The sequence below is a fragment of the Leopardus geoffroyi genome, chromosome B4 (genome assembly GCF_018350155.1).
Source record: "Leopardus geoffroyi isolate Oge1 chromosome B4, O.geoffroyi_Oge1_pat1.0, whole genome shotgun sequence".
NCBI classification, from domain to species: Eukaryota; Metazoa; Chordata; class Mammalia; order Carnivora; family Felidae; genus Leopardus; species Leopardus geoffroyi.
Window position 1 is genome coordinate 126,380,070 of NC_059341.1, and position 27,860 is coordinate 126,407,929.

Genomic DNA, 27,860 nt, shown 5'->3' on the forward strand with positions numbered 1-27,860 from the left:
CTGGAACCCAGAACTGGGACTACCTGCAAGGTATGGGGTAAGTCATAAGATCAGGGAGAAAGCAAGGTTACAAAAGGAGGAGAAGGAGAAAGCTGGTGTGCAAAGAAGGGCAGAATAAAAGGGCCTGGAGTTCTCTTGGCTCCTACTGCTCCAGTTCTGGTTCCAGCTGCATTTCCTTCTCCAAAAACTTCAAATAAATTCCCCTTTTGTGTTTCAGCTAGCTTGGGTGGGTTTCTGCTACTTACACCCAGTCTGTCACTTCATTAACTCAGAGGAAAACAACCAAATAAAGAAGCAAGGTCCCAGTTCAGTTCAGTTCATTGCAATTTATTTAATTTAAAAAATAAAAACGGAAACAAAACAAAACGAAAAATGAAAAACAAAACAAAAATCAGTTTCCAATGAAAATACACACACTTTGGGTGGTTATCCAGCTTTTTCCCCCCGGTAGGCTGTTCTGGGCTCAAACCAATCAAATGAATGAAAACCAATTTTGACTGGAGCCATAAAGCATGTTGCACCAATTAAATTACACCAATATATTATTATAATACCTTTGAAATGCCTTTCAGACCAATAAATAAAAAAAGACAAATTCAAATAAAAAAGTCAACTTTTTATTACCAAAAAAAAAATAGAAATTAAATAAAAGTCACAACACGGATTTAAAAAAAAAAATGTGCAGTCAAGTTTCTCTCTCTCTCTCTCTCTCTTTTTTTTTTTTTTTTTTTCTTCTTCTTCTAGGAATGATACCATGCCAGTAAATCCCTACAAAACATTTCCAGTTTGGCAATAAGCAGTCAGTCGATCATTCACATTTGTACTCAAGACAGCAGGCCAGAGCAACACTCACCTGAATTCCCCACCCCCCGCCAAGGGCTCCCCATCATCTGAAGAAGCACCTTATAACAGGGATGGAAAGTCAGAGAGCGCTTAGCATTTTCATTTCGCCTAGGGTCTTGAAGCACTTCCTGAAAACTGATCATGCCTTAAAATTTACCTGTAAAAAGAAGTATAATTCTACTCCTTTGGCAGATGTGTAAACTAAGACACCGAGAGGCCCACAGAGGCAGGGAAAGGACCAGGACAGCTGACATGGAGTCTCCTGCTTGGTCCACCAGGTCATGAAAGTGTCTCTCACCTGTAAATTCCATGGAAATGAATCGAGCATGACTTCCTTGGTTGGGGATGGACTGGTAGGGATGATAGGACTTAATCAGGAAGCAGGGGAGCTGCTCGTCAAGAGCTCTTCTCTCTATTCCAAGGTTTTCCTTGAAAGGACACAGTCAACATGGCATCTAGAATCACAGGATGTTAGCAGAATGTCGGAAGCAGGCAGGGCCTGAGAGACTGGCTAATCCACCCCTCCAGCCCTCAAAACACTGCAGGTGCCTAAGGCCATCAACTGGTTAGCAGCACAGTAGGACTCAGCTCAGAACCTCTGCCTCTGAGTGGAGGCTGTCTTTGCCACAACCCACTGTTGGTGTTTATTGACAAAAGAGAACATGCAGGTGTGGGGCTTTGCGGGGAGGGGGAGAAGCAGAGTGATGTTCCTTAATAGTGTCATTTTAGAAGGATGGAAAATATTAAACAAATGCAATCACTTGGCAAAAGGAAAAAACACATCAACCAGTAGGTAGGCGCTATACCTTCGTAGGTGTTACACCTTAAGTCATACTGACAGCCACCAACTAGGCTGGCCGAGCTGCCACGTGTGACGGACCAGCAGTGTGGCAGTGTAGGCTGTTCAGAAAAGGTTGCATGAAATGAGACATGGAGTGGGGAGCTCACAGGCTGCAGGATGCCCTCCATGCACCCACACATCCCCCACACACAATTAGCTATCTACAGATTTTTTTCCCTTTGAACCTATACTGGAGTTCAGGAAGGAGGCGGCATTGAAGGAAAGAAAATCGAGAAGCTTCCCGTAATGCACCACTCAGCTCAACCTGAAGGCACGCACAAGCCACAACCCCAGAGCTAGCGACAGGGGACAACTGGAGCCATCTCCTCGAGAAAAGGGCAGTTTCATTCCAATGATTGTTCTCAGTGCCTTAAGGTGAATTCTTTCTCATCTCTTTATGAACGACTGTCTATTGGTTTTCCCAAAAATACCCCCAAGACTAGTCCTCCTTATATATCTATGTGGCTACCAGAGGTTGGCCATCTTGCATCAAAGGGTTCAATTTTCCCAGGCCAGTAGGATCTGAAGTCATCCCAAATTCCCCAAAGAAACCACGAATTCCATACCCAGTATCTGAAGATGTCCCACTGTGAGACTGACATCTTACCACTGGCAGTCTGGGGGTCCAGAAGTTAAATACTTACTTATATTACTTTTTAACCGAAGAGTCCTACTACACCTCTTTCCTACCTCCTCCAGAACCATCTGGATGGCTCCTTGGGAAATGTTCCCTCTCCTGTACGCTTTCTCCCACCCCACTCTGCTCTTTCAACACCTTATTCATTTGAATGGATTCAGCTTTCTTTTCCCCCAAAGCCTAGGAGTTCAAACCCATGACAGAATACTTAGATATGGGCGGGGGGGGGGGGGGGGGGGGGGGAGGGAGTACCTTCTGCCTAACTTTCCTTTTCTGATCCAAATATCCCACCAAACACGAACTCCCTGGAAGCAAACTGACCTGCCTCTGCGGATTCCACACTCAGTGGATGGGAACCCATCTGCTATTAGTAAACAGGGTAAATGGTTGAGCCCATTACTCCTATGGCAACATCACATCCAATTCGTGCAGGTGAGAACCCAAGAGGCAGCATTCCAGTTAACAGTGAGATGTTAAAGAAAGCGACAAGTTGCCCCCTTGCTGGTGAGGATCAATTTCCATTCATCTGCCCAAAGACCACAGAGGGTCCCGAGCTCAGTTACACACCATGGTTTGACCTCTGATGCCACCAACTTTTTCCCTGTCCATCCTCGGAAGGCTGTGCTGAAGAGCAAGGCAGACATCAGGAAAGAAGTGGCAGACGGCAAAAAAGCCCCCAAATCACCACGGGCTGACTCTTCTAAGTCCTTAGCAGTGTTCAGAGCATTCTCCTCTGACCGAAGCCCTGTCTTCCATTCCAGGTAGACTAGCAAATTAGCAAAGGTCACACTAGCGGCATGAAGGACGAACACAGAGCCCACAGGATGCCTTGACCCAACACTCCCAGGGCTGAGCTGGGTCCAGGATGGCGACTACGTGGCGTGGGCACTACCACCCTCTCTTTCCAATCCCATGGCACCACTGTGGTTCAATCACGACACTCCTTCCCATTGTGCCTAGGCGACTCGAACCAGCACCCCCAGCAGCCACTATCAACAAATCACTGACTCAACTTCAGGTTGCTGAAATCTACTTGCCGACCCCATGCAGTCAGACCAAGCCTGCCAATGTGAGGAGGAGAGAAGCAAGCTCTGAGCTCACCCGAAGCAGACGGCCCCAGGCTCTCTTGCCCCTCCTCCAGAAGCATTTGGATGATGTTTAGGGAAACGCCCCCGCTCCCATATGCTTCCTCCCCACCCTCTTAGCGCTGGCCACCACCACCTCCCCCGGAAAGCCGGTCCTCCGAGAGGTGCCGCAAAGTAAATGCCAATTCGGACCCAAATTCTGACTGGCAGCTGGCAGGACTGGCAGAGAACCCACTTCTCCCTTTCAGGTGCTGGCGCAAGGCTGCGGACTTGGCCAAGCAAGATGGTACCAGTCCTTTTTCAGTCTATCGTCATGGCCAGCAAAGAGGTAACCAGCTCACAAGCACAAGTCATTGCTCCCACTCCTCCCCCAAAACCCACCCACAACCCACCCCCTGCACCCTGGGGAGCTAGTTAAGCTTGTTGCAGATCTCCAGCGCTTTCTTGTAGACCTGAGTCACATCGTCCATGTCCACGAGGAGGGAGAAGCTGCTGTCTCCCAGCCGGTTCCGGTACCGCTTCAGGTACTGGGGCCGCGGCCGGTTCTGGAGCCCCTCAAAGTCCTGGATCTGGAGGAAGTTTTCAGCAGAGACGCAGCTGCGGATGCGCTGGCGGGCAGGGCGATTCTCCTGCAAGTCCAGCAAGTCGAAGGAGTCGCTGGACAGGACGCTGTCGTCACTGATGACGCTGGAGGGCCGGCTGTAGCTCCGAGAGAGGCCTTCGGCAGGGACGCCGGGCTCCAGCAAGGATTCCAGTGTGGGCATTTCGGGGCTGACGAGGGCCGGGTCCATGGTCCCTGCTGAGTACTTGCTGCTGTGTTTCAAGATGCCCTTCCTGCGGCAGGAGAGGCTGTGGGAAGTGCCCCTGGCTGGGTCTGGGGGGCTGGGGGATGGGATGCTGCTGCCCAGCCCATCGTTACTGTCCAACAGCTCGGAAGATTCGCTGCGCTCTGGGGACGAATAGTACCCCGATTCTCTCTGCTGGGTCTTCTTCAAGATGCCCTTCTTGGGCATCGTGGCCGACTGCTTGGGGCTGAGTTTACCCGGCACCTCTGCCTCGGGGGAGCTTGGGAGGGGCACACCAGTCCGACACAAGTCCTGCTCCATCTTGAAAGCAGAGGGCAAGGCAGGGCTGACCACGCCTTCGATGAAGCCCGTGCTGTGGGAGCGATGTTCACTGTTGCTCCGCTTCTTCAGGATCCCTTTGGGCCTCTTGGAGCTCAGCTTGGATGGGCTTTCGGGCACCGAGTCCTGGCCAGACTGGGCAAAGTCATTCTCTTTCTTGGACTTTTTCAGTGACCGCTGCCGCTCCAGCATGACTTCTGAGGCCCCGGGTTTGGCCAGGCCCTTCATTTTGGCTTCAGCCTCGGCCTGCAGCCCCGTGGAACGGTGATGCCAGTCGATAATGCGAGCCAAGAGCGGTGACTCGGAGTTGTGCAGTGCGTCACAGTCACAGACACTGCTCTTGTAGCCCCAGTTCACCCACCAGTGGTTGGCGATGTCCTCAATGGTGGCCCGGCGATCGGGGTTCACCATCAGCATCCACCGAATGAGTCCTCGAGCGTCTGTGGGACAAGAGAAGAAGAATGATACGTCGCACGGAAGCCTTTGGCCTTGACAGGGCCACCACTGTAGGGGTAAGGAGACCCCACTAGGGAATGGGAGCCAATGTCTTCCAGACAGTACATCAAAAGCATCATCAGGACGCAGAACCACAGGCCAGTGCATTGTCACATCTTGGCACGTTTTTTCCACAGAAATAAAGGAATGTCCTAGAACTACCAAGCTCTCCATCAGCTCAGATCTTCATTAAATGGGGAAGTCCAGGTAACCAGAACAGATTCCAGACCCGGCCCCAAGCAGGCCCCACCATTCCTTCGGTGGCTATCGTTTTACCAAAAGGGAAAACAGGTGGAGGTTACCGAGGCTTTTCTTTCGACCTCCAAGGTAGGCTCGTGGAAACACACCATGCTCAAGGTCATGGGGAAAGTGTGTCAGCATGAAAAGGAAACTGAGGGCTGAGATGGTGAGAAAAAGGCTCCTCATCAGAGAAGGAAAGACAGAGAAGGGTGGAGAGGGGCTCACATCTGGCATACCTGGGCAGGGAGAGGGGCCATCCCCAAGGCTGGCCTGACCCCGGGCCTTGGCCAGGTTCTGAGACCCACACCCAGTGAGCTCACCTCTTCTCCCTCTCTGACATAAGCTGTCGCCTACCGAGCTGTCAGATCTGAGAGCTCATCTAGATCTGCTATCTGCTTATAGCCTGGCTGAGACATACCATGTGCAAATCTCTGCTGCCAGAGGATTAGGGGAAAGGCCCAAAGGGATGTTGAGGAGGCCACAGGAACCAACTGATTCTCACAGCTTATAAATTGACTTTTCAGATCAAACTGTGCTTCCCCCAATGGGAGTTGAATTAGATCCTGGGAAGGATCTACACTTCCCAGGCCCCACCTCCCCTTCAGCAGCTTGTGTAGGCTAATGAGTAGCTGGTGGGGGCCAGGCAATGAGACCAGGGGTGAGCTACGCCCCTGAAAAGTAACAGGATGATCGTTCCCTTCAGACATTCAGGAAATACCTTCTAAATTCCTGCAATGTGCCAGGAACTGTGTTTGTGTGTTGGTTAGCCGATGAGGCAAATAAGACCACCGTGAGGGTCACCTGGAAATTTCTTAAAAAAAAAAAAAACCAAAAAAAAAAACCCACCAGGCTGGCTTATTTAAATAAATAAATAAATAAGCATCTACATATATACATATATGTATAACACAGTAGTCAAGAGTCAACCCTCATTCTTCACAGATTCTATATTCTCAATTCTCCTGCTCACTAAAATGGATTTGTAACCCCAAAACCAATACCCGGCCACTCTCCCTGTCATTTGCATACATTTGCAAAGTGGCAAGAATTTGAGTCACCCCCAGCCTGTATGTGTGTTCCCAGCTGAGTTCGAAGGAGGCGATGACGCCCTGCCTTCTTGTTTCCACCCTCATACTGTAAAAATGTGTACTTTTTACAGCCTGTAATAGTCCACTTTTTTCTATATTTTTGTCCTTGTTTTTTGGTGATTTCACCGTGTAAAATGGCCCCCCCCCCCAACACAGTGCTAAAGTACTGTCTATGGTTCTTAAGTTCGAGAAGGCTGTGACACACCTTATGGAGAAAATACGTGTGTTAGATAGGCTTCATTCAGATAGGAGTCATAGCGCTGTTGGCTATGAGTTTGATGTTAATGAGCCAATAAGATATTTCAAATGAGGTGTCTTTAAACAGACATATACATAAAACAAGATCATATGCTGATCCGTTGACAAAAATATTGTGACCAGAGATTGAACCCTGTATTTCCTCTCAGAGTCGTGCTTCAGTATTCACTACCTCAGTGCTCAGAGCGACTTTGTAGAACATAACTACTGGGAAGAATGAGAATCCATTGTGTGTGTGTGTGCGCGCGTGTGTGTGTGTGTGCATTGTGTGTGTAGCATGTCTATCTATGAAGCTCTGTGTTAACTACATTTCAAAGATGTGCACAGACTTTCCATCCACACATGACCTTCTCCTATCAAGGGATGAAGCTTATGACCTTGGCTGCTTTGACCCACAGAACATGGCAGAAGTGACATTATCTGGCTTCCCGGTGCTGACATGAAGAAGGCCTGGAACCTTCTTCTTTCTCTGTCTTAAGAGCCCTGAGCTGTCATGTTAGAAGTCTAGGCTTCCTCCTGGAGAGAGAGGCCTGGGGAGGGACTTCGTGGAGGGGAGCCCACGTGGAAGGGCAGTGAGCAGGGGTCATACAACCAGACCCAGCCAGGTGGCCATCTGAATGCAACTGTAGGAGAAACCCAAGCATGGCCAGGAGAGCTCTAGCCAACCCAGGGAATCGAGAGATACGGTACCTAGTTGTTGTTTAAACCACCGAATTTTTTTTTTTTATTGATTACTAAAGATTTTATTTTGTGATTCCATTTTATTTTGATATGAGAAGAAAAATCAGGAATTGAATTAGATTTGTTATCCAAAGTAGTAAAACAGATCAGAAAAACTTCATGAAAGAAGAAACATTCAGAATCCTTCATGACCCAGCTCATCTATTTTCATCCTAAACATACAAAGAAAAGAGCTAATTCAGAAACCACTAGCTGGATGCGTTTTGATAATTGTTCGTGAGTAAGAATATTAGAGACCCAGCTCCTTCTAAACCCTTATGTAGCTACTATTTCTCGAGGTGTGTATAGTTCTTGTCTCACTTCTGATCGGTAACTATAACTCATGAGAGAATGCCTTATTCTGTAAGAGTAAATGTCCCCTGCTTTTGTATATTCAGCTCAGCTGAATTTGTTAGTGCTGTCTCTTACAGGACAACTGGTGAGGGAAAAATTTAAAAATTGGATATATTTAAGGCGTATAACATGATTGGTATACATACACATGATTAAATGATTACTACAGTCAAACCAATTAATTCATCTCCTGACATAGTTAAACTGTGTGTGTGTGTGTGTGTGTGTGTGTGTGTGTGATGAGAGCATCTGAAATCTATTATCTTAGCAAATTTCCAGTATAAAAAAGAAAGAAAGAAAGAAAATAAGCCACCAATTTACTTGGAGTGGTGGGGGGAGGGGTAGAGTTGCTATAGCAATAAACGATGCCAAGCGCCATACCACATGCCCCCGGGGCACAGCAGTGAAAAAGAGCGGTTGCCACCCTCCTGGCACTGAGTCTAGTTGAAGGTGGTTTATATGACTGCATGGGCTAGAAAGGACTTCATAGGATATCTCTTCCAAAATTAAAAAAAAAAATTTAATGTTTACTCATTTTTGAGAGAGAGAGAGAGATCGACAGTGAGCATGAGTTGGGGAGGGGCAGAGAGAGACAGACACAGAATCCAAAAGCAGGCTCCAGGCTCCAGGCTGTGAGCACAGAGTCCGATGCAGGGCTCGACCTCATGAGCCATGAGATCATGACCTGAGCTGAAGTCAGACGTTTAACCAACTGAGACACCCAGGCGCCCCTCTTCCAAAATTTTAATTAACAGTGGAGAGACTAAATCCAAATGGTAAGGGACTTGCCCAGGTTCGCACAAGCAGGACTCCCAGCCTGCCTACTGTATAGAGCATTTGCTCTAGAAATTCCATTTGGGAAGGTTTGGGCAGAGCAGCGTTATCAAGCCAGCTTTGCCAAAAGGCAAAAATCTGAAGAGGAAAAACGGGAGACTCCTTATAGACATTCACACAGAAGCAGCAAGTGTGAGCAAAGGCAGGACAGCCAACCACTCCCGCTCGACCTCTGACCCTCCAAGGGCACCGCACCTGAGGGCTGCGTGGGCTCCCGATACTCTCCACTGCTGATCTGCCGAATGAGGTTTTTGTGATCGAAACCATCGAAGGGCATCGTTCCATAAACGAGGGTGTAAAGCAACACGCCCAGGGCCCAGCTGTCCACCTGGAGCAGAGAGACAGGGTATACAGGAGCTCAGAAGCAGGTTCCAGGATGCCTTCCAATCCATCGGCCTCACTGCCTGTGAGCAGCCACCCACAACGACCCCAGGAACTGAACGTAGCCCCTGGCAGACAGGTTCCCGCCCGCAGCCTGACAACTATAGGCAAGGCAGCTGTGGGCTGCTTCAGAGCCTGACCTTTCCATTTCCAAAAGAGACCGACAGTACCAATCTACGTGAGAATTTTCTTAAAAAGATTATCTTCTTGGATCCTCAGTATAATGTGAAATAGGTAGGGCCTGGATTATATTCAACCCCATTTGACAGATGAGACTACTGAGGCATAAGAAAGCCAAACGATATTTCCCCAGAGCCCCTCTCTGCCAACGTGATGGGTACAAGACTGGGCCATAGGACCCTTCACTCTGAATCCAGGAATCAATTCCTTCCTGCACCTTCTTCAGATGGGTCAGGGGCTAAAGACTCAAATGCTTATGAGAGCCAGGCACGCAACAAACATGAACAAAGCAAGAGAGAATCTGGGGTACGACGTGGAGCATTGGGGACGGAGACAAACTGTAGAGTACATTGATCCACCTTACAGAGGCAGCCTCCCCTTGGCAAACTGCTTCCACATAGCCAGGCGAGCCCAGCACTGACAGATCCTCTGGTTTTTCAGAAGTCAGAAACTGGACTTTGATGTGAACTCTCCCAATTATTAAAGGTTTGGTCAATTTTCTTTTAGAAAGACTAATGTGGCCAAATAAAGCCTGCTTGCTGGCCAGATCGCAGGCTGCCAGCTTAGAACCTTGGAAAGAGGTCATCGAAGATCAAAGAAGCATTTATTACCTCTGATAAATGTAGTGTGTCAGGTTTTTAGAGTTTCGTAAATTGAGTCTGATGTTCCTTCCTTACACTCTTATTTTAGAAAGACTTTCTCTTCACTACAATTGGTAGGGGGCCTTGGCATCCTTCTTTCACCCTTCAGCCCTGCCTTCAAACACTCTCAAACAGATAAATATTTGGAAGGAAACATTTCAACCCACTGAGCAGCTGCTATTTAAGGGATAACCAGCGGGTGGATCTCTCCATAAAGAGAACCTTCCTTTTAAAGAGAATAATCACTCACAACTCACGCATTTTCAAAATAGCATTTACACATACACATCTCTCACAGTGGCCCTGAGAGCCTTTAGGCATGTAAAGAAATAAACACATTTCTCGTGAATTAGAAGGTGCAATTAAAACTGTAATTCCTTAATCAAAAATGCATGCTGTCAAAAATACATGCTAAAAGACAGTTACTGCAGAGTTAGGGGTTTGGGGGTTTGGTTTTTGATTTGTTCTAACAGGGAAAAACTAAAAACAATCTGTCTACATCTAGGGAAGTGATTAAGTTATGGTATATTCGTACAATAAAACATGTCTTTATCAGAAACCACGCTTTTAAGTAATAACAAATTTAGAAAATGTCACAATATGATTTTAAGCTAATAAAAAGCCAGACACACATATGTATACACATATATATAATGACTGAAATTATTTTTTGAAATGCAGAGATCTACATTGGAAAAAAGTTTAAAAGAGAAGTCACAAAAATGTTAAGGTAACTTTATCTTCTGGATTTCTCAAATTTTCTCCCAGGTGTCTCCATTATGGCTTTTATAATCATATAAGGAAAAGTCTTCTTGCATGGCATGCTTTTTTGTTTGTTTGTTCTTAAGTATTGCTTAGATCCAATTCTCACCCTCCCTCCTCCCTTTCCTCCCCCACCTCCACCCCCCACGCACCAGCAGCTTGCTCACCTCTGGCCCCCGGTAAGGTCTCCCATTGACAATCTCAGGAGAAGCGTAGAGCGGGCTCCCGCAAAACGTTTGCAAGAACTTGTCCTTCTGGTACAGGTTGGAAAGCCCAAAGTCAGCAATCTACAAAGAGAAGCAAGGCCAAGGGGGGCCTGTTAGCGTTCCAGCGAATGTCTACATTAGATCATCTGAGCACGAGGGCGCCTGCGTGGGTCTGCGGCTGGGTCACCATTCTCTCTCCGGTCCTCAGTCTTCATAAAGGAAGGAGTCCACAGGACCGGGCCGGGGACTCCCAGCTGCAGTCCCTGCCACCCACCACAACTCTGTCACATCCGCCCACTACAGGCTCTCTTACTTACTCAAAATTACTCCCCGCGTGGCCTTTATCTTCACTGCAGTTTAGGCCTGCCCTGAGAAACACCCAGGAAATCACTGGCTTGATGTTTCTGATGCACAGCGAAGTACACAACTATTGATCTGGAAACCGCCCACCTGTGGCCCAGCTAAACTCACTCTGCACCCACAGAGCATATCACACGTTGGAAAACCCCGACCAGTGCCGCTGATACCCCGGCATTTTCATCTGCCCGCACTCTGACCAGAACCGTATTTTGCCAAACCTTGTGACCCTAGATGAAATGGACCCGGAGCCCTGGATTTTGAGTCATTGTACAATCAGGCCAAGCTCTGCCGCCAGCCCTCTGTGCGACATGGAACAGGTCCCTTAGCTACTCTGAGTTGAACCACCAGAAAATGGGAACCCAGGATCCTTTCCTGTTCTGGATCACAGGATTATTGTGAGAATTAAAAAAAAAAAAAAAAAAAAAATCAATCAATCCAGATGAGAACATGAACGTAAACCTTTAAGTCTTCAAGCTCCACGCAAATGTTTTACCCAACCCTGGTTCTCTGGTACGGCACATCCCTTAGAATCACTGTCTTCTGTCCTGGTTTCATTACCCTCTATGGCAGTACTCTTCTCTGTGTGTGTACATGTGTGTGCATCATGCATAAATATATACATCACATAAATACACACCCATATATACAGATAATGTACATTTATGTACGCATGTATACACATATGTCGTATATATAACTTCCCCTTGCCTGTTAGACTCCAGTCCCCGAGGCAGGTTGCACGTTCCACGTCTTCCCTCCCCACCCAACGAATACTTGCCATGCCAATAGGCAAAATGTTTTGAAAAGCACAAGGTAATTAATAGAAAAATGAAGAAGGTGGAGGAGGAGGTGGAGAAGGAGGAAGAGAAGGGGAAAAGGAAGGAAGGAAAGAGGAAGGAGAAAAAGAAGAAGGGGAAGGGGAAGGAGGGGAAGAAACTTGCACCACTTACTGAACAACCTCCAAGTATCGAGCACTGTTCTGAGCACTTTCCCCTTCTCTAATCTCATCCAAAACCCCGTTTACACAACAATGCAAATGTACTTCATGCCACTGAACTGTGCAGCTAAAAAGATGGTTAAAGTGGCAAATTTCATGTTATGGATATCTAAACACAATTCTTTAAACAGATGAGGAAACAGGTTTAAGGAGACGAGGTGATGCATCTCAGGAGAGCTGACTAGTAGGCGGCCATGGAAACCCCGTGCCTCTAAAGCTTCAGTCCACTGCGTGCACAAGACCACCCCCCGAAAATCTGCAAGCTTCACCCCAGCCTTCCGAGCTGAGCTTCTGCCATTCTCCAAGCCGATTTCCATTTGGGGCTTATAAATAGGCTGAGTGATTCACATGCCCAGAGCTCAGCCTGGCCCCAGTGGCGCTGAGGCTCTGTCTTGAATGCAGCCCCCAGAATAAGGCTATTTTCTAAAAGTTGTCCCTGAATGAATGAATGGAATGTCATTGAAAGCAGCTGGTGTATAACCACGCTCAGAAAACGCATTCTCTGGGCTCACATTGCACTTAATTGCCCTGAATTCCACTTTCTTATCAAGGCCTCCGATTTGCTTGCAGGAAGTTGGTTGGAAGCTTATGAAGTGTGCCCTGTGGATCAGGAAAGGAAGGGAATGGCTGGATGCCCTGGGGCCTGCCCCGAAGTCCCAGGGCTTCGGCCTCTGCAACTGCAGCCAAGGCAAGGTGCAGACACAGCGCAGTGTGCGTCCCGAGGAAAACATATCCCCTTCCTACCCCGTGATGTCCACGGTTGCCAAATACATGCGTGAGAGGCACCCACCACCACCACGGCGTGCAAATCCCTGCACGCACACACTCGCACCAGACTTCTCTAAGTCTGGGCGCCCTTGCTTTCTGTGCAGCTGTCCTGAGAAGCATGTTTATGTTAGGGACCCCTCCCATCCTCTCAGACTGATGCTTATCAGCCTTGCCCAGTAAAACTGTCATTGCCACTGACAGAAGATTTATAGAAATGTAGATTAGCCCCGTGTTCTTGGCACTTCAACGGAAAAGAAATATTAATCAACACACACACACACACACACACACACACACACACACACACACAGAGTTCTTAAACCTTGAACCACCTAAACTTAGGCTCCAGCTCTAAAATTTCATACCATCGGGAGTGTCTATCGACTATAAGAGCAGAAATGGCCACTGGTTAAAACTTCTCAAAGCCTCAATTTCTTATCTGTAAAATGGAGGTAGGGAGGTGCCTGGGTGGCTCAGTTGGTTGAGCGACCTGCTCTTGGTTTTGGCTCAGGTCATGATCTCAAGGTTCATGAGATCGAGCCCTGTGTCAGGCTCGGGACCAACAGCAAGGAGCCTACTTGGGATTCTCTCTCTCTCTCTCTCTCTCTCTTTCTCTCTCTTCCTCTGCCCAGCTCATGCTCTCTCTCTCTCTAAAACAAAATAAAATAAAATAAAATAAAATAAAATAAAATAAAATGAAATAAAGAGTTAGGAACAGTACCCACCTCCACAGTGTCATGGTGAAAATTACATGACAAAAAGTATGTAAAATGCTTAGGACAGACATTGGCACAGAGTTGGGCCTCCATAAATATTTGCTCCCCACCATTAAATCTGTATCCATAGCTTTATCAACCTCACGGTATTCAAAACAATGCTGGCTTTCCAGTTCAGGAAATTATTTAAGGCCCCTTTTTCAAATTAATACATTTTTTACAAGTGAACGGAACAAAATAAAAATATGAAGTAAAATAGCACAGAAGATACGAGGGAAAGGCAGAAACCATGAAGACAGTGTAATAAAAAAAATCTGGGAAATTTGACAAACCTGAAATTTTGGAAATAGTGATTTTAAACATAATAAAACGAAAATAACCGAATTAAAGTCGTATTTTGCCGACACATCGGTAACCTTTGGAGAAGGTAACTACTTTGAATTTTTTCTGGTGATGGGCTTGTTCTGCCCCGTATTGGCTCAAAATCACGTCCCCACACTGGGCCAATACCCGTTCAGCCTGGGCCCCAGAAAAGAATCTGAGAAGACAACACGCAGGTCCTTAATTTTTGGAGTTTTTGTTATTATCAAGCCATTCTAGAGGGATGTCCTGCTGGATAAAAATCAAAGGTAGAAAGATACGGTAGGAAGTGATTATTCACATTTCCAAATAGCCTCGCTACAACACAGATGCACCTTGAAGACTCCCAGCTAAGTGAAACAAGCCAGACACGAAAGGGTAAATATTATATGGGTCCACTTATACGCGGTACCTAAAGGGGAGGGGCGGCGGTTAACCCTGGGCCTCTGTGAATAATCGCTGTGAGCTCACAGGATGAAAAAGGAAGTATCTGCTTGCCGGTGGGTAAACGCTGGGGGAACATGCTGACGAGGAGGGTGTTGGAAGCAATGGTCTGACGGTCATTTGCAGCGTCTAAGAGGAAGTGCAGCAGACTGGACAGATCAGAAGAATCTGGGGCTGACCGTGGACGTGGCACTAGCGGGTGATGGGTGGGACCTGCCACGTCACTCAGTTTCCTCACCTACAAAACGGGACTAATAATAGAACCCACCTCGGAAAGCTTCGTGAGAGAGAAGAACAGGCACGAGCAGCCCTTGGAATAGTCCTGGGACGACAGACTCTAGATTACAGCCGTCATGATGTTGCTGGTGGTTTGGTCCGCTTAACAATTGTTTGCTAAGAAACAAACCCACCAAAGAGCCAAAGGGAAATTACCATCACCCACTTCTGGAATAGGCATGCCCAGGGTGGGAGGCTGTTCTGCACGACAGGAGAAGTAAGGGATGAAGGGTTTGAGGGTTTGGGTTCAAATCCCAGCCCTACCGCTTACCAGCACTGAATTTAGGCGGTTCGTTAATCCTTCCCTGCTCCACTGAGGTCCTCGGGTCGGCAGCTTCCGCACCAGCTGGGAGATGACCAATCCCAAGTGACCTGGGAAAGCTCTTAACTGAGAGCACCTCTGAGAAGCAGCTTCTCAGGGGATGCTAATGAGCAACCCATCACGGCTCACCACACACTCGACTGGGGCGTCCCTACACAGCTGCCCTGGCCGTCATGACTCCGGCAGCCTGGCCGGTGGCTACCAACAGCTCTTGGAGAGTCCCTCCTAGGAACAACTGTCTACAAGCTGCCTCCAGACAAGGCAAGGCAGACTGAAGCCAAAGGCCAAAAAAGTGCCCGCGTGTGATGCTCACCTAGATTTGGGGCAAAATTGGGTAGTAGTGGCAGAAGGCAGAATTGATCAGGTGCCTGGGTGTTTAGAGTCCGGCGGCCTTAGGTTTGCAGCCAGCCCCATTGCCAATATCAGCTGCAGGAACCTCCTCATCTGTAAAATGGGGATAATCAGACCCACCCCAGTGGAGACATTCTGAGATCCAAATGATGTAAGGCATGTGGCAGGTCTGGCACAGGACTCCGGCTTCTAGCAGAGGCTCAATGAAGATCACTTTCCTTTCCCAGCCTCCGTGCGCTATTCTTGTGCTTGCTGCTTCTTCCCTGTAGAAGGCTGTCAGCACATTTCTATCAAACTCCTACCTATCCTTCAAAACCCAGTTCAATCACCACTGCCTCAGCAAAGGCTTTTTGGTCCTTTTATAATTAACAGAATCACTACCTCCTGCTCAGCACTTCCAGAGCACATTACACGGGCGCTATGAGGCACACAGCAAGGCCATCTGGTCCTGCCAAGAAAGGAGGATCAGGGAAGGCTTCCTGAAAGAAGAGGCATTCAAGCTGAGACTGAAAGGAGGGCTAGGCAAAGAGCAGTGGGAAGAGCATTCCAAACACAGGGAACCACGTGTGCAAAAGCCAGATTGTCCTCACCACCAGACAATTACATTCTATATCTGTTCGTCTGTTGCTTGTGTCCCCAGCTGGAATTCTAGGTCAAATTCAGTACCTTATCTTCCTCACTCACCTCTATATCCTTCTCATGGCTCATTATGCTGGTTTAACAACTGTGAGATTCCGAGCTCCGAGAAGATAAGGACCTGGCCCTCTGGTTCACTCTTAAATCCCAGCATCCAGCACGGGGCCAGGTACACAGTAGGAACTTAGTACATGTCTGTGGTCGAATATGTACTGCCCATAGGACATACTCAATTTGCTCAACAAGTAAGTGCGGAAATAGATGAGTGAATGCAGCCACGCATGGAGACACGCATATACACAAACACACACGTAAATGGGTGAGTGAACAAATGAACAGATTAATAAATGCACAAATGCAGAGTTCTCACACGCATGTAATCAAAGCCCAGAGGCCATATCCTGAGCTGCCCCATTTGGCCTTGTGAAGCCTCAGAGATTTCTATCTCATCTTAGCCCTAGCCATTCAAATTTCTTTTCTTGTCCGCAGCCGCTTTGAGTCCATTGTCATCAGGGGCAACAGGCCATCTCCCCTATGCCCCTCTACTCTGAACCCTGGGAGCTCACCAAATTCCCAGCCCTCTTTGAGGAGGCGAGCTGACCCCAGTGCTTGGACCTCTTACTTCAAGGCATTTTTACAGGACCCTTCTATGGGAATTGTCAGCATTCCATTCTCCCAGAGAGTGGGATGTGAATCTGGCCCATTTTTATTAATTGCAAATTACTGCTATGCCGGGCGTCTATTTTAGTAGACATAGGCTTACTCCACAGAGGCTTTAACAGGCCTCTCCGCAGTAGGGAATGCAACCCAAAGAGGCACATTGCTCTCATTCTTTCTGCCAACAGACTATGCGAATATTTTTAGAAGCCACGCCCTCTCACAGTGGCCCGATAAATAATTTCCAATGCCAGATGTGCCCTTTGCAAATCAACATCAGGCAGAGAAGAGGGGACAACGAGTTACCTGGCTCACACCAAAGTGCAGCGGCATGGGTCACATTTAAACCAGTAGCATGCTTAGAGGCTTCCTGGGCCAAAGCCCCCCTCCCCCACCCCCAGCCTTGGAATCCTGGAGAAGGAACCAGAACTGAGGCTAGGGAGGCACCAGCGGGGGCTGTGAGAGGGACCTGGCTGCTCTTATCCTGCTGGCTTTCTCCCTCCGGTCCAGACGCTGATGCCATGGGCTCTCCAGAACACGGAGGCCGGTGTGTGGTCATGTGTCTGCTGCCTCTGCCACCAATGCCCTTTCTAAGTATGTTTCCAGCAAAGTGCTGAGTCAGGAAGAGAAGAGCCAGGCAGATACAGCCGGAAGACAAATCAACACCAGCTGAAACGTATTTAAAAAAAAAAAAAAAACCTTGGGAGTGCGTGTGAAATGATGAAAGAGAATTTGCCCAGAAGTCAAACATGGGAGTTGTAATCCTGGCCATCATCCTTTCACCCCAAACCCAAACAGCTTAAGGGTACCCGCTGTGTGGCAAGTGCTGGGCCACACTCTGCAGAAACAGAGACACAGAAAGCCCACATGGTTCACTGCACATGATCATGGGCATGTCACCTAGACCTCCTGGGCCTTCATCATGCAAACAAGGGGGTCAGAAAATGACCCTCAACGCTCTTCAAGCTCTAGGATTCTCAGACCCTAGCAGCATCCCTTGAACAAGCAGAAGGAAAAATTCGTGTTGGGGAATGGAAAGGTTTGGTTTCTGTGCGGATGTGGGGGGGGGGGGGGGGGGGCGGGCGCGCGCGTGGGCCCATGCTTGTGTGTTTCACCTTGGGCAATGCCAGGAGTAGAGATTCTTAACGAAAAGACAAGGAAAAAAAACACGACCGACAGTTCAATTTTATTAACGTTCTGTGCATCTGCTATTCACCTACACAAAGGACAGGGAGCGCAGACTGAAGGGCTCAGTCCTGGGAGCCTTGAGGCCCAACCCCACTGCCCTATGGCTCATTTGCATGAGCCATTCCCCTGGGCTCCTGCACCATTGTTCCCAGAACAATTGCCTTCAGAATTCTAACTATTCTTCTCCTCCATTGGGAAATTCTATGACTCCATAGGAAGCTATGTGCCTTATCACTTCTGGGACTACATCATGGGACCAAGAGGTCACATTGTCCCACAGAAGCCAATCCCCAAGCCAGAGGCTCACATTCCAGGCCTTGTAAAGACTACATTTCATTTCGAGAGCTCCCAGGGCAGGTGGCAGGACGAATCGCTGAGAAAGTTACCAGGGTGGAAGGCACAAACCCTTAGAAATGTGTCCCTCGGACAAGAACCCAATTATCTAGCCATGGCCTGGCCACCACTCCCCAGGACCCAGGCACCTTGCCAGCAGCTGACTCCCTGTTCAACGTCCTCTCTGGTGGCCAACCATTTGCACGGGTGCTTCGGACACGAAGACCTGAGTGCCAAGTGCTCTGAGTATATATGGTCTAAAATCCTCACATTTGCCATGGACTCCCCAGGACTGGGCACAAGTCATGGCACATGGTAATTGCTCAGGAAGTACTCACTGTAAACTTGGACAAGTAGACAACAATCCCCAGAGACAGGACCAGCATCCCTACTGGACAGACAAGGAAACTGAGGCTTAGGCAAGTACTTTATCTAAAATACTGCCATTAGTAAGGGGCAGAGTTGCAGTTCAAATTCAAATTCCAGGCTACCCAACTCCAAAGCCGCCGCTCTGAACCCTGACTCACTGCACGGTGCTCAGCAATGTATGAAGCTACACACGGGGTATCTTGCTTAGTCCTCAAAACAAGCCTGTGAGCATCATGGTTACCCCGTTTTATAGTCATAGAAGCAGGATGAAGTGGCTTTCCCGATGGCAAACAGCTAGTAAGCCACACAGGACAGAATTTTCCAATCACACAGTCAGTGCTCCTACGAGAATAATCCAGCCACTTTGCCAGAAAGGGAGAGACCTTGAGACTGCACCGCCTGATCCTAGGAAGAAATTGTTTGACCAATTGTTCCCTCCTTATTCTGTGGACCAACACAGAAATGTGTGACCACAGTCCACTACTCGCAAAAACAAGACGTCACCCTAACATGGCTTCTGGGAGCCTCTCAAAGGATGATGCTAACCCATGGTTGCCACCACGATCTGCAAACAGAATCCAAACTCCAAGAGAGGAAACAGTCTCCCTGTGATGCACCCCCTCAAATGAAAGCAACAGCAACAAAAAGAGGGGACGATGCGAGGTCATTCCCATGCTTTGTCCCGGGACCAGGGATGAGGCACTAACGTCACCAGCGGCCAATTAGAGGGATCCCCTGGTGGCGGGAGTACTGAGGCCATTTCATAATGAAACCCATGCGGCGGGCTCCGTTTATTTTGAAACCGTATTTGCTTATTTTGCAGACGTGATCAAAAGGACATTCAGAGAGCTCCGCAGGAGGCACTTGAACCCCGTTGGCCGGTAGAGCTTGCCTCAGCTCCAGCAGCAGCCAGCAATAACACTCTCCGTAAAAGTACGCCCATCCCTTGATGGTATGCTCCTTCCCGGCAGCACAGGCCATCATCCTGTCCGGCAGCTGCCCAGTCCCAAGGCTGGCTACGGGGGTGGGAGGGTTGGGAGGGCGACGGAGGTGGCATGGCAGTGACAGGAGGGTGGCAGGGAAGGAGTTCCAACTCTTCCATAACCTGGGACCCTGCTGGCAACTCAAGCATTCAGGAGTCACGCAGACATGGGCTCACACCCCAACTCCACTACTTACGGCTGTGTCACCTTGGGTTGGTTACTTAACTTCTCTGTGCCTCACGTCCCTATCGGTGAAATGATGTAAATGACAGTGCCTGTGTCACAGGGTTGGGAAGATTAAATGGAAGTGATATCAGGCAAGTTGCATATCAGTAACATGTGCAACCTGTTACTGTCCTAAGTGTTTTTATGGCGATGATTATAGACCATGAGCTTCCTGGGGACGGGGACTATATTGTAGTCATCCCAGCATGAAAATCAATGTCTGGCATCCAGTTGGAGCTGGAGAAATGCTTGTTGAATTTCAGTGTTCGAACTCAACTGATGGCTTAAGCCCCATGACTGCCTGCACCTGCCTGCCAGGGCAGGACCCAGCAGCCGCCTGATGCCTGACTTCTGGGCTGCAGCCTGGGGCTGCTTGAGCCCCACCAGCCACAATCCCCAGGCTCCGTATTATCAATCAACGAGACACGAGCTTTACCTTAATATTGCAGTTGTCATCAAGCAGTATGTTTTCCAGCTTCAAGTCCCGGTGGACCACACCGTTCTGAAATGAGAACACAGGCAGGGGACTGAATGGGATGGCTGGGATGAGATCAAGAAAGAGGGAGCAGGAGCTGGGGAGCAAAGGGAACGATTTGACAGATTAAAGAAATGCGCCAGCCCGGTGGTCTTCGCCTCCAACCTTCAGGCCTTTCTCACTGTCATGAAGCTCTCCGCCAGCCAATGACCAGGGACAGGAGAGCATTAGTCACTTGCTGTGTGGTTAAGGGAAAAATGACTGGAATCCATTCTCCCTCCGAGCCTGTAAAACAGCAGGGGGGTTCTTTGTCGGAATGTAATTCCACTGTGTGAAAGCAATATAGTCGCAGGCAGGGACAAACAATGTCTGTCTGTAGTGTGCTTCCCAGGGAAGAAGCGGATATCTCTGCTGGAGACTCAGAAAGTGGGGCTCACAGACCTGGCTTGTCTGTCTGTCTGCCTGCCTGCCTGCCTGCCTGCCCAAGGCTGGAAAGGGGACTTGCTCAATCTATTCTGACCCATGAAACTAATCCAGATCTGTTCAGAGCTGAACAGTAACACCCCCATGGAAATTTCCTAAGCAGCTGGGAGGGAAGGTTCAATAAGTCCCTCTCTGCTGGCAGGACTCAGGTGATGGGAGGCGGTGGGAGGGGCCAATGAGACCCTAGCCGCTGGACTGACCAAAGCAGGTCCCTGCCATCCTACGTGACCCTTCCATTCAAGCCAACTCTGGCAAGGCTGGACGCTGAAGCTCAGTGACAGGCTGCTAGCCTACAGAGGGTGAAAAGCAGTCATTAACCAACAGACTGCTGGTCTATACAGCAGTAACAACTAGTACTCATGATCCTTTGTAAAACCCAATGATCTTTTAAAGAGGTGGGTGGGCGTGGGCAGAGAGGTGGAACGGAGACAACCAGCTACATTGGGCTGGGTGCACAAACAGCAGGGAGTGAGTTTTTAATATCATTTGGCATAAAGGGCATTTGCAATCGAAGCTGCTGTTGTAAGCAAACCAACTGGCTAGAAGTTCTTAGTGTTGCATTCAAGATTTCTTTAGGGGAGCCTGGGGGGCTCAGTCAGTTAAGCTTCAGACTCTTGATTTCAGCTCAGGTCATGATCTCACGGTTTGTGAATTTGAGCCCCCACATCAGGCTCCGTACTGCCGGAAGCTTGGGATTCTCTCTCTCTCCCTCTCATTCTGCCCCTCCCGTATGCACTCTCTCTCTCTCTCTCTCTCTCTCAAAGTAAATAAATAAACTTAAAAAAAAAAAAAGATTTCTTTAGTTCAGAATCTGCATGTTTATAGTCGGTGCTTTATTGTTTATTTTCCTTTCCATTTGACAGTTCCTAATATCCCCAAAAGCACTGGCTGAAGACACAAAAGTTGTATTTCTGCTACCCTTTTTCTAACACAAAACTTCAAGGATGTGTTTTGAATTCAGAAATATACAAACCAAGGCTCCTGGAGGAAAGATACAGAATACAAGGTACCCCATTTTTCTCTAGTTTTAAATATTGGGAGCAGTTTGGTTTATATTATTGCATTCTTAGTTTTCATAGTAAGATGGAATGAGTCTGATAAAGCCCCATTCATACAAAAGCCTAAGTCTTCACCCACTTCAAATAATGAAAATATGATCTGTAGTGCTTTAAGATGATGCCTGATGATAAAGCATAAAATACTGTTTGATCTGATCGGTGCCTTTGGAGTTAGCAAAGTGAAGTCCAACAGTGTTCATGTGGATTAAAGGTTTTAGATTTGAATTATCTTTTTTTTTTCAATTTTTTTAACGTTTAATTTGAGAAAAAGAAAGAGAGAGTACCAGCAGCAGAGGGCCAGAGAGTTAAGGAAACAGGGGATCTGAGGCAGGCTCTGTGCTGACAGCAGAGAGCCTGACACAAGGCTCAAACTCCTGAGCCATGAGATCATGGCCTGAGTGGAAGTCGGCCATTTAACTGACTGAGCCACCCAGGCGCCCCTGAATAATCATCTTATAATTACTTACAGAGCCACTCTCAATTAACCAGAATATTTAGCAAGCCAGAAGGCCCCATGTGGCAATCATTTGAATGAAGAAGCTGACTCTATTTTGGACGCCATGTTGGATTCAAGTCACTATTGTCCTCAAAGTGAAAGAATGTTCCTGAAATAAACAGCATGAATAGGATGGGATCATGATTAACATAATTAGTAACAATGATGGCTGAAATACGTCTTAGAATCATTTGTGCCCTTCATTTCCTTCTCCAGAGACAAAGGGTAGCCAACCTGGCTGTATCATGAGCACATCCCATTAGGCGTGTTGCAATAAAATGTACGTGTACGTACGTAACCTTTGCAGATGTAACCTATGTGAGGAAAGATACCAAGAGCACAGGAAGTTCACAACCAGCGGCTTAGTAACTCCACTTCTGGAATATCCCTCAGGTAAATCATTCAGATGAGTGGAAGAGGTTAATATATAAAGATAGCAATCACTACAATATATTAACCAGAAATTGGAACCAGCCTAAATGGCCAACAATCACAATAATTACAGAGAATTTTTAGTAATGTGGGAAAATGGTTTACATTAAAATACTAAGTGAAAAGGCAAGACACCAATATAAAAAATACACATACTGTGGTGCTCTGGATCCTGGAATGGAGAAAGGCCATGGTGGGGGGGGGGGGGGGAACTGGTGAATTCTAAATAAAATCTGTAGTTTTGTTAACACCAATGCCTGAACGTTAGTATCTCGGTTTCAACAAATGTACTGCCGTAATGTAAAGTGTTCCCATTAGGATAAAAATGAATGAGGGGCAAATGGGAGCTCTCTGTATTATCTTGGAAACTTTGCTGTGCCTCTAAAATTATTCAAAATAAGAAATTCGAATAAAAAAATAGATGTTAAGAGTAGGAGGAAAAAGACTGGAAAGCAATGCACAGAAGTGTCACTTGTGGGCTATGCCTGGATTCTGGAATCACGGGGGATGGTGATTTTCTTCTATTTTATAAGCTCTCCATGCATATGACAATGAACAGATATCACCTGAATTCTATGAAAAGGATCACGTGGCACCATCAAAACCATCTGTGAGCAAAGCCCCGGCGGGGCGCAGCCGTACCTTGTGACAATAGTGCACGGCGGAGACGATCTGGCGGAAGAAGTGTCTGGTCTCCCTCTCGCTGAGGCGTCTCCTCTCACTGATGTAATCGTACAGCTCCCCCTTGCTCGCGTACTCCATGATGATCACAATCTTGTCTTTGTTCTCAAACACTGTGGGGGGAACGGCAACACACAAACACCCTGTTTATCCAACAAGCTCACTTATGACCGCAGAGGGTGCGAGGGAGGACGACGGAGATGTCACTGAGCAGGGGCCAAGAGACAGCAGTCAGGCCATTCCACGTCACGAGGGGCTGGGCGAGTGTTCCGGCCAGGTAGATGATGACATCACGCTATTGTTACTGGACACACCTCTGTAACCCTAAGGGAAAGGTGTCTCTCTCCTCCGATGGCCCCCAGCCCTTGATCAGGATCATTTTCCTAAGCCCCGCCCACCAGAACGGCCCCCTGTACGACAAACATCTACCATCTATTAACCATTCGATATGGACCAGCGACCTGGACCTCACGAGCTACTCTGAACCCAAAATGGGTGGCTGGACTTGTCACCTCTTTGCTCAAAACCTTCTAGACTTTTCCATCTCACTCAAAATAGAACCCAAAGTTCCAAATGTGGCCCACCAGGTCCTGTGTGGTCCTGTGGACCCTTCCTAGCCCTATTCCGTGTATTCTGCATATTTATTGATTTAGTCACCCCCACTAGAATGTAAATGAGGGTTGGTCTCTTTCATTCACAGCTGTATCCCCAGCACCCAGAGCGCTGACATGGGAGCTCAATGAACAATTATCGAATGAGCAAGCTCAAAACTTCCTAAATGCATTCTGGACAGTTACAGTAAATAATTACATAGCCTTTACTCTGTGCCAGGCGCCTGTAAGGTTTTGAGTGCCCCACATGTACTGACTTATTTAGATCTTACAGCAAACTTTCAGGGAAATACCAGTAATTGGAAAATGAGGACACTGAGAGCGAGAGAAGTTCGGAGACTTGCACAGTTTGGCTGAGCTGCCAGACTGGGACACGGCTCACCTCTGGCTTCTGGCCTTGGTGGGGACCCGTGATGCCATAGCCTAATGTGGTGGCATGTCAGGACCACTGCAATCCCCCCACCCCAGGCTGGGTTCCCTGACTCAGCCCCTTCCTACTCAACCCCCACACCACCAGGGAACTTGTTTTCCAAAATACTTGTAACCGCTTCTCTCTCCCCAACCCTGATACTCTCTCTAGCAGTGATGTTCACACTCTGCCAGACTAAGTCCTTGGGAGGGAGCATCAAGCAGATGCCCATGGGTGCTGGTCAGGGGAGGCCACAAAGCACAGGCACTAGGTCCTCGACACCACCTGCACCAAAGCCACTTTGCTGCTATTGGGCCCCATTGGGCTTTCACAAAGATGGACATCCTTTGAGCAAAGACAAAATAAAGAATAATTGTTTTGAAAGCCATCACTCCCGAGGGACATGGTATAAAAACCTTTGTAGGGTACCCAAGACGGTCCCTGAAGGACCCCTGCCCACATCCCTCCATCTCATCAGTCTCTACCATTCCCCCATCAGGCCCCTGATGTCCACCAGTTCTGGACCATTTGTCGTTTCTCACAATCTCTCTCTCTCTCTCTCTCTCTCTCTCTCACTCTTTCTCTCTCTCTCTCTCTCCCCTCCCCCTCCCCTGCCAATGACTGCTGTTTCCCACCTCCTTCCCCCTGCCTTTACTCCTCCCTGTCTTACCTGTCTGGGAAACTCCGGCCCATCTGTCAAGATTGAACTCAAATATGGCTTCTATTTTGGTTCCCTCTGCCCCTCACGGTGGCTACTTAATACGTGTATCACTTTCAAACCGCATACATTTATGTGCTGATTTACATACCCATTTCCTCTGCCTGGACTGTGAGTCTGGACTTTTAGACATAAAACGTTTGGTTTTAGAATCAGGCATGCCTAAGTAGGATTCCTGGGTCTGCCTCTTAATTGCTGTGTGACTCTAGGGGAGTTGCCCGCCCTCTCTGTGCCTCAGTTTGGTCAACTGTAAAATGTAAATAACATTAGTAAGCACTTCTTAGAACTGTTGGGAGTGTTTATTGACACTGGGTTTGTTAAATGCTGAGAACAAGGCCTGCACTTATGGCATGTGCTCAGTGACATTAGCTAGTATTGTGACGATTGATATTATCGGACCCCAGGGCCTTAGCACTGAGCCAGGCTCCCAGATACACTCAATGAGAACGGAATGGAACTGGAACATGCCCCAGGCCTGGGTCCTCTGTCCTCCCACACCTTGTCACTGGCTGTTAGAAGCTCAAGCCCCTCCAGTTCCTTCTTGGCTTCTTCAAGTCCAGCCAAACGTCTCTGATAAAATGAAGGGGGAAGGAGGAGGAGGAAGGAGAACAGCCAGACAAAATTGGCTGCTTCTGCGTCTGCTGGCCTCGGGGTACCCTGCAACCTTGGCTCCTGCCAGGGATCTCAGCCTGTTGTGCCCTTTTCATTAACAATAAACTTTGGAAACTGGAAAAGCTGCCTCGGGAGGCACGGCTCAGGCTCCAAAAATGATGGAGTGATATGTCCTGCACAGGACGGCGGGCTTTCTAATTTTAAAAGGTGGGGAAGGAAGAAAGAGGGAAGGTTCTCTGACAGGGGAATAAAGAAGGAGCCTCACCCCCCTACACACGAAAGTCTGATGCGTCCCCAGGGGAGGCCAAACCACTGGTCCCCTCAGTGACTATCACAAGGTGTGGGTCACTCGCCTGGTACAGACACAGGACCGTTTCGGTCTCTTTCCAATCGGCTGACTTGGTATCATGCAGACATAAACACACTCGTTTCAACAGTTCACTGCACCGGATGTTTTCCTACACAGCTCCCATCGGTAAGTCCTTCTAGGCCTCCCTCTAAAATGCATCTCGATTCTGTCCTGTCTGACGTCCCCAGCCACCCCTTGCTCTGCAGGCCCCGTCCTCACCGGTCTCCTGCCTTTCACTCTTGCCCCTCAGCTGGCTTTCTGTATTTAGAGGGGGGCCGGGGAACGGTTCCAGATGCATGTGCTGTGGAGCACAGTCCTGTAAGAGACTCTGCAGGAAAAATAGGGTTCTGCGATCAAACGTAGGCAAAATGTTTGGAAAATGCTAATCAATGCTCAATCACCCTAGGAGAGTCTGGTTTCTTTGACTCTGAGTTTGGCGGGTTGATTTGGCCATTTCAACACCCCTACTGACATCCAGAGGAACTAACCAGGAGCCAGGCTGGGGAACAATGGGTGAATGAGATAATATCCAAGTGATAAAATCGGCCCCTCAACTGTTGCAGGCCGGGCTTGCAGGCAGCGGGTGACAGAACTGTCCAAGTGGCCACGCTGGGCTCTGCGACCCCACCCCCACCCCTCCCACAGGAAGCAGCACAGCCAAGCCTCAGGGTCAAGGCCCTGATTGTAACCCTAGATTAGCTAAATGCAAACAACAGTTCCAGACTTGGTACCTCAATGACTCACCAAGGAGGCCACACGGTGAGACGTATGAAGCTTCCAGTCCCTCCTGGTAACAGCGCGCTTACTGAAGGCTACTGTGTGCTGGCACTGAGCTGACCAGTGTTTTGCAGGAATTGTGTCATATGGCTTTGGTCCTATGAGTGTCCTCATCGTACACGTGAGAAATTCTGGGTTCACCCAGGTTAATAACTGCCAGGGCCACAGAGAGTCTGAGGCGGAGCCAGGCCGAGGCCTGCAGTCTGACCACACTCACCACGCTCTTAGCCACTACACTAATACACCTATACGTGAACCCCCTGACCCTTGGTCTCATCAGTCAAACACAGGGCACTCCGTGAGCTCACGGGTCTTGCTCCTCCGGCCAGTGCTCAATAAACGGGAGCTCTCCTCAGAATTACTTCATCTGCCTCTCAGCCAGCTCCTGCAAAATAAAACCCTACGACTTTGCTCTCCCCGCTGCCATCGCTCTTTAAAACGTGTTGTGGCTGCCGCAGAATCACAAAATTTTCAAGCAGGAAGGGCCTTAGAGATCAAGTACTATTTTTTCCAGAAGAGCCCAGGGTTTCTAACATATTAGAAAGAGCAAGGCCTTGGGGGTCTGTCCTGAAGAATAACCAGCTTCCGCGCCCTTGGCCCCAGACTCCTTGCCCACGTTAAGGTCACTATCAGCGAGGTGATAGGAACTCTTGGCCATTCTTCTGGCAAAAAGGGCCGCTTCCCTTGGGCACTTTTACAACTGGTTATTTATAAGCCCAGAAATCTTGTCTGTGTTTATGTTATTAGTCACTAAGCAAAAGCTTATTTTCCACCAGTTGGGAAGGGTTTCCTTTCTGAAAAATGAAAGCCTGTGTCTCTTGGCCAGTCTTGCCCAGAAGCCCAGTGGCTCCAGAATGGTAAGGAAAACTATGGCCCTTGACATGCCAGGCCTACCAGGAAAATCAAAACCCTGAATAGAAACTTAGCTCAGCTTGAGTCAGCCCACAGCACGGGGCCATGTCCATTTGCTGCAGATCCAGGATTTAAGTGTAACGATACGCTTCTGTAAAGTACCCACGATGGGAATGGCACAGGGGGCGGGTGGGGGTGGGGTATTGAGAGAAGACTTTACCAAGTTAAGACTG

General features: G+C 48.3%; 1 protein-coding gene across 1 annotated transcript in view; it reads right to left on the reverse strand.

The window, feature by feature from the left end:
• Window positions 1–311: 311 nt before the first annotated feature.
• NUAK1 (NUAK family kinase 1) overlaps window positions 312–27,860 on the reverse strand; it is a 73,731-nt gene continuing 46,182 nt past the window's right edge. Inside the window, exons 3-7 of the mRNA XM_045466226.1 lie at window positions 23,261–23,412; window positions 20,111–20,176; window positions 10,651–10,770; window positions 8,715–8,847; window positions 312–4,970 (exon numbers count right to left, since the gene is read on the reverse strand). Of these exons, the coding sequence (XP_045322182.1) occupies window positions 3,817–4,970; window positions 8,715–8,847; window positions 10,651–10,770; window positions 20,111–20,176; window positions 23,261–23,412 (1,625 nt within the window). The 3' untranslated portion in view covers window positions 312–3,816. The remainder of the gene's footprint in view (window positions 4,971–8,714; window positions 8,848–10,650; window positions 10,771–20,110; window positions 20,177–23,260; window positions 23,413–27,860) is intronic.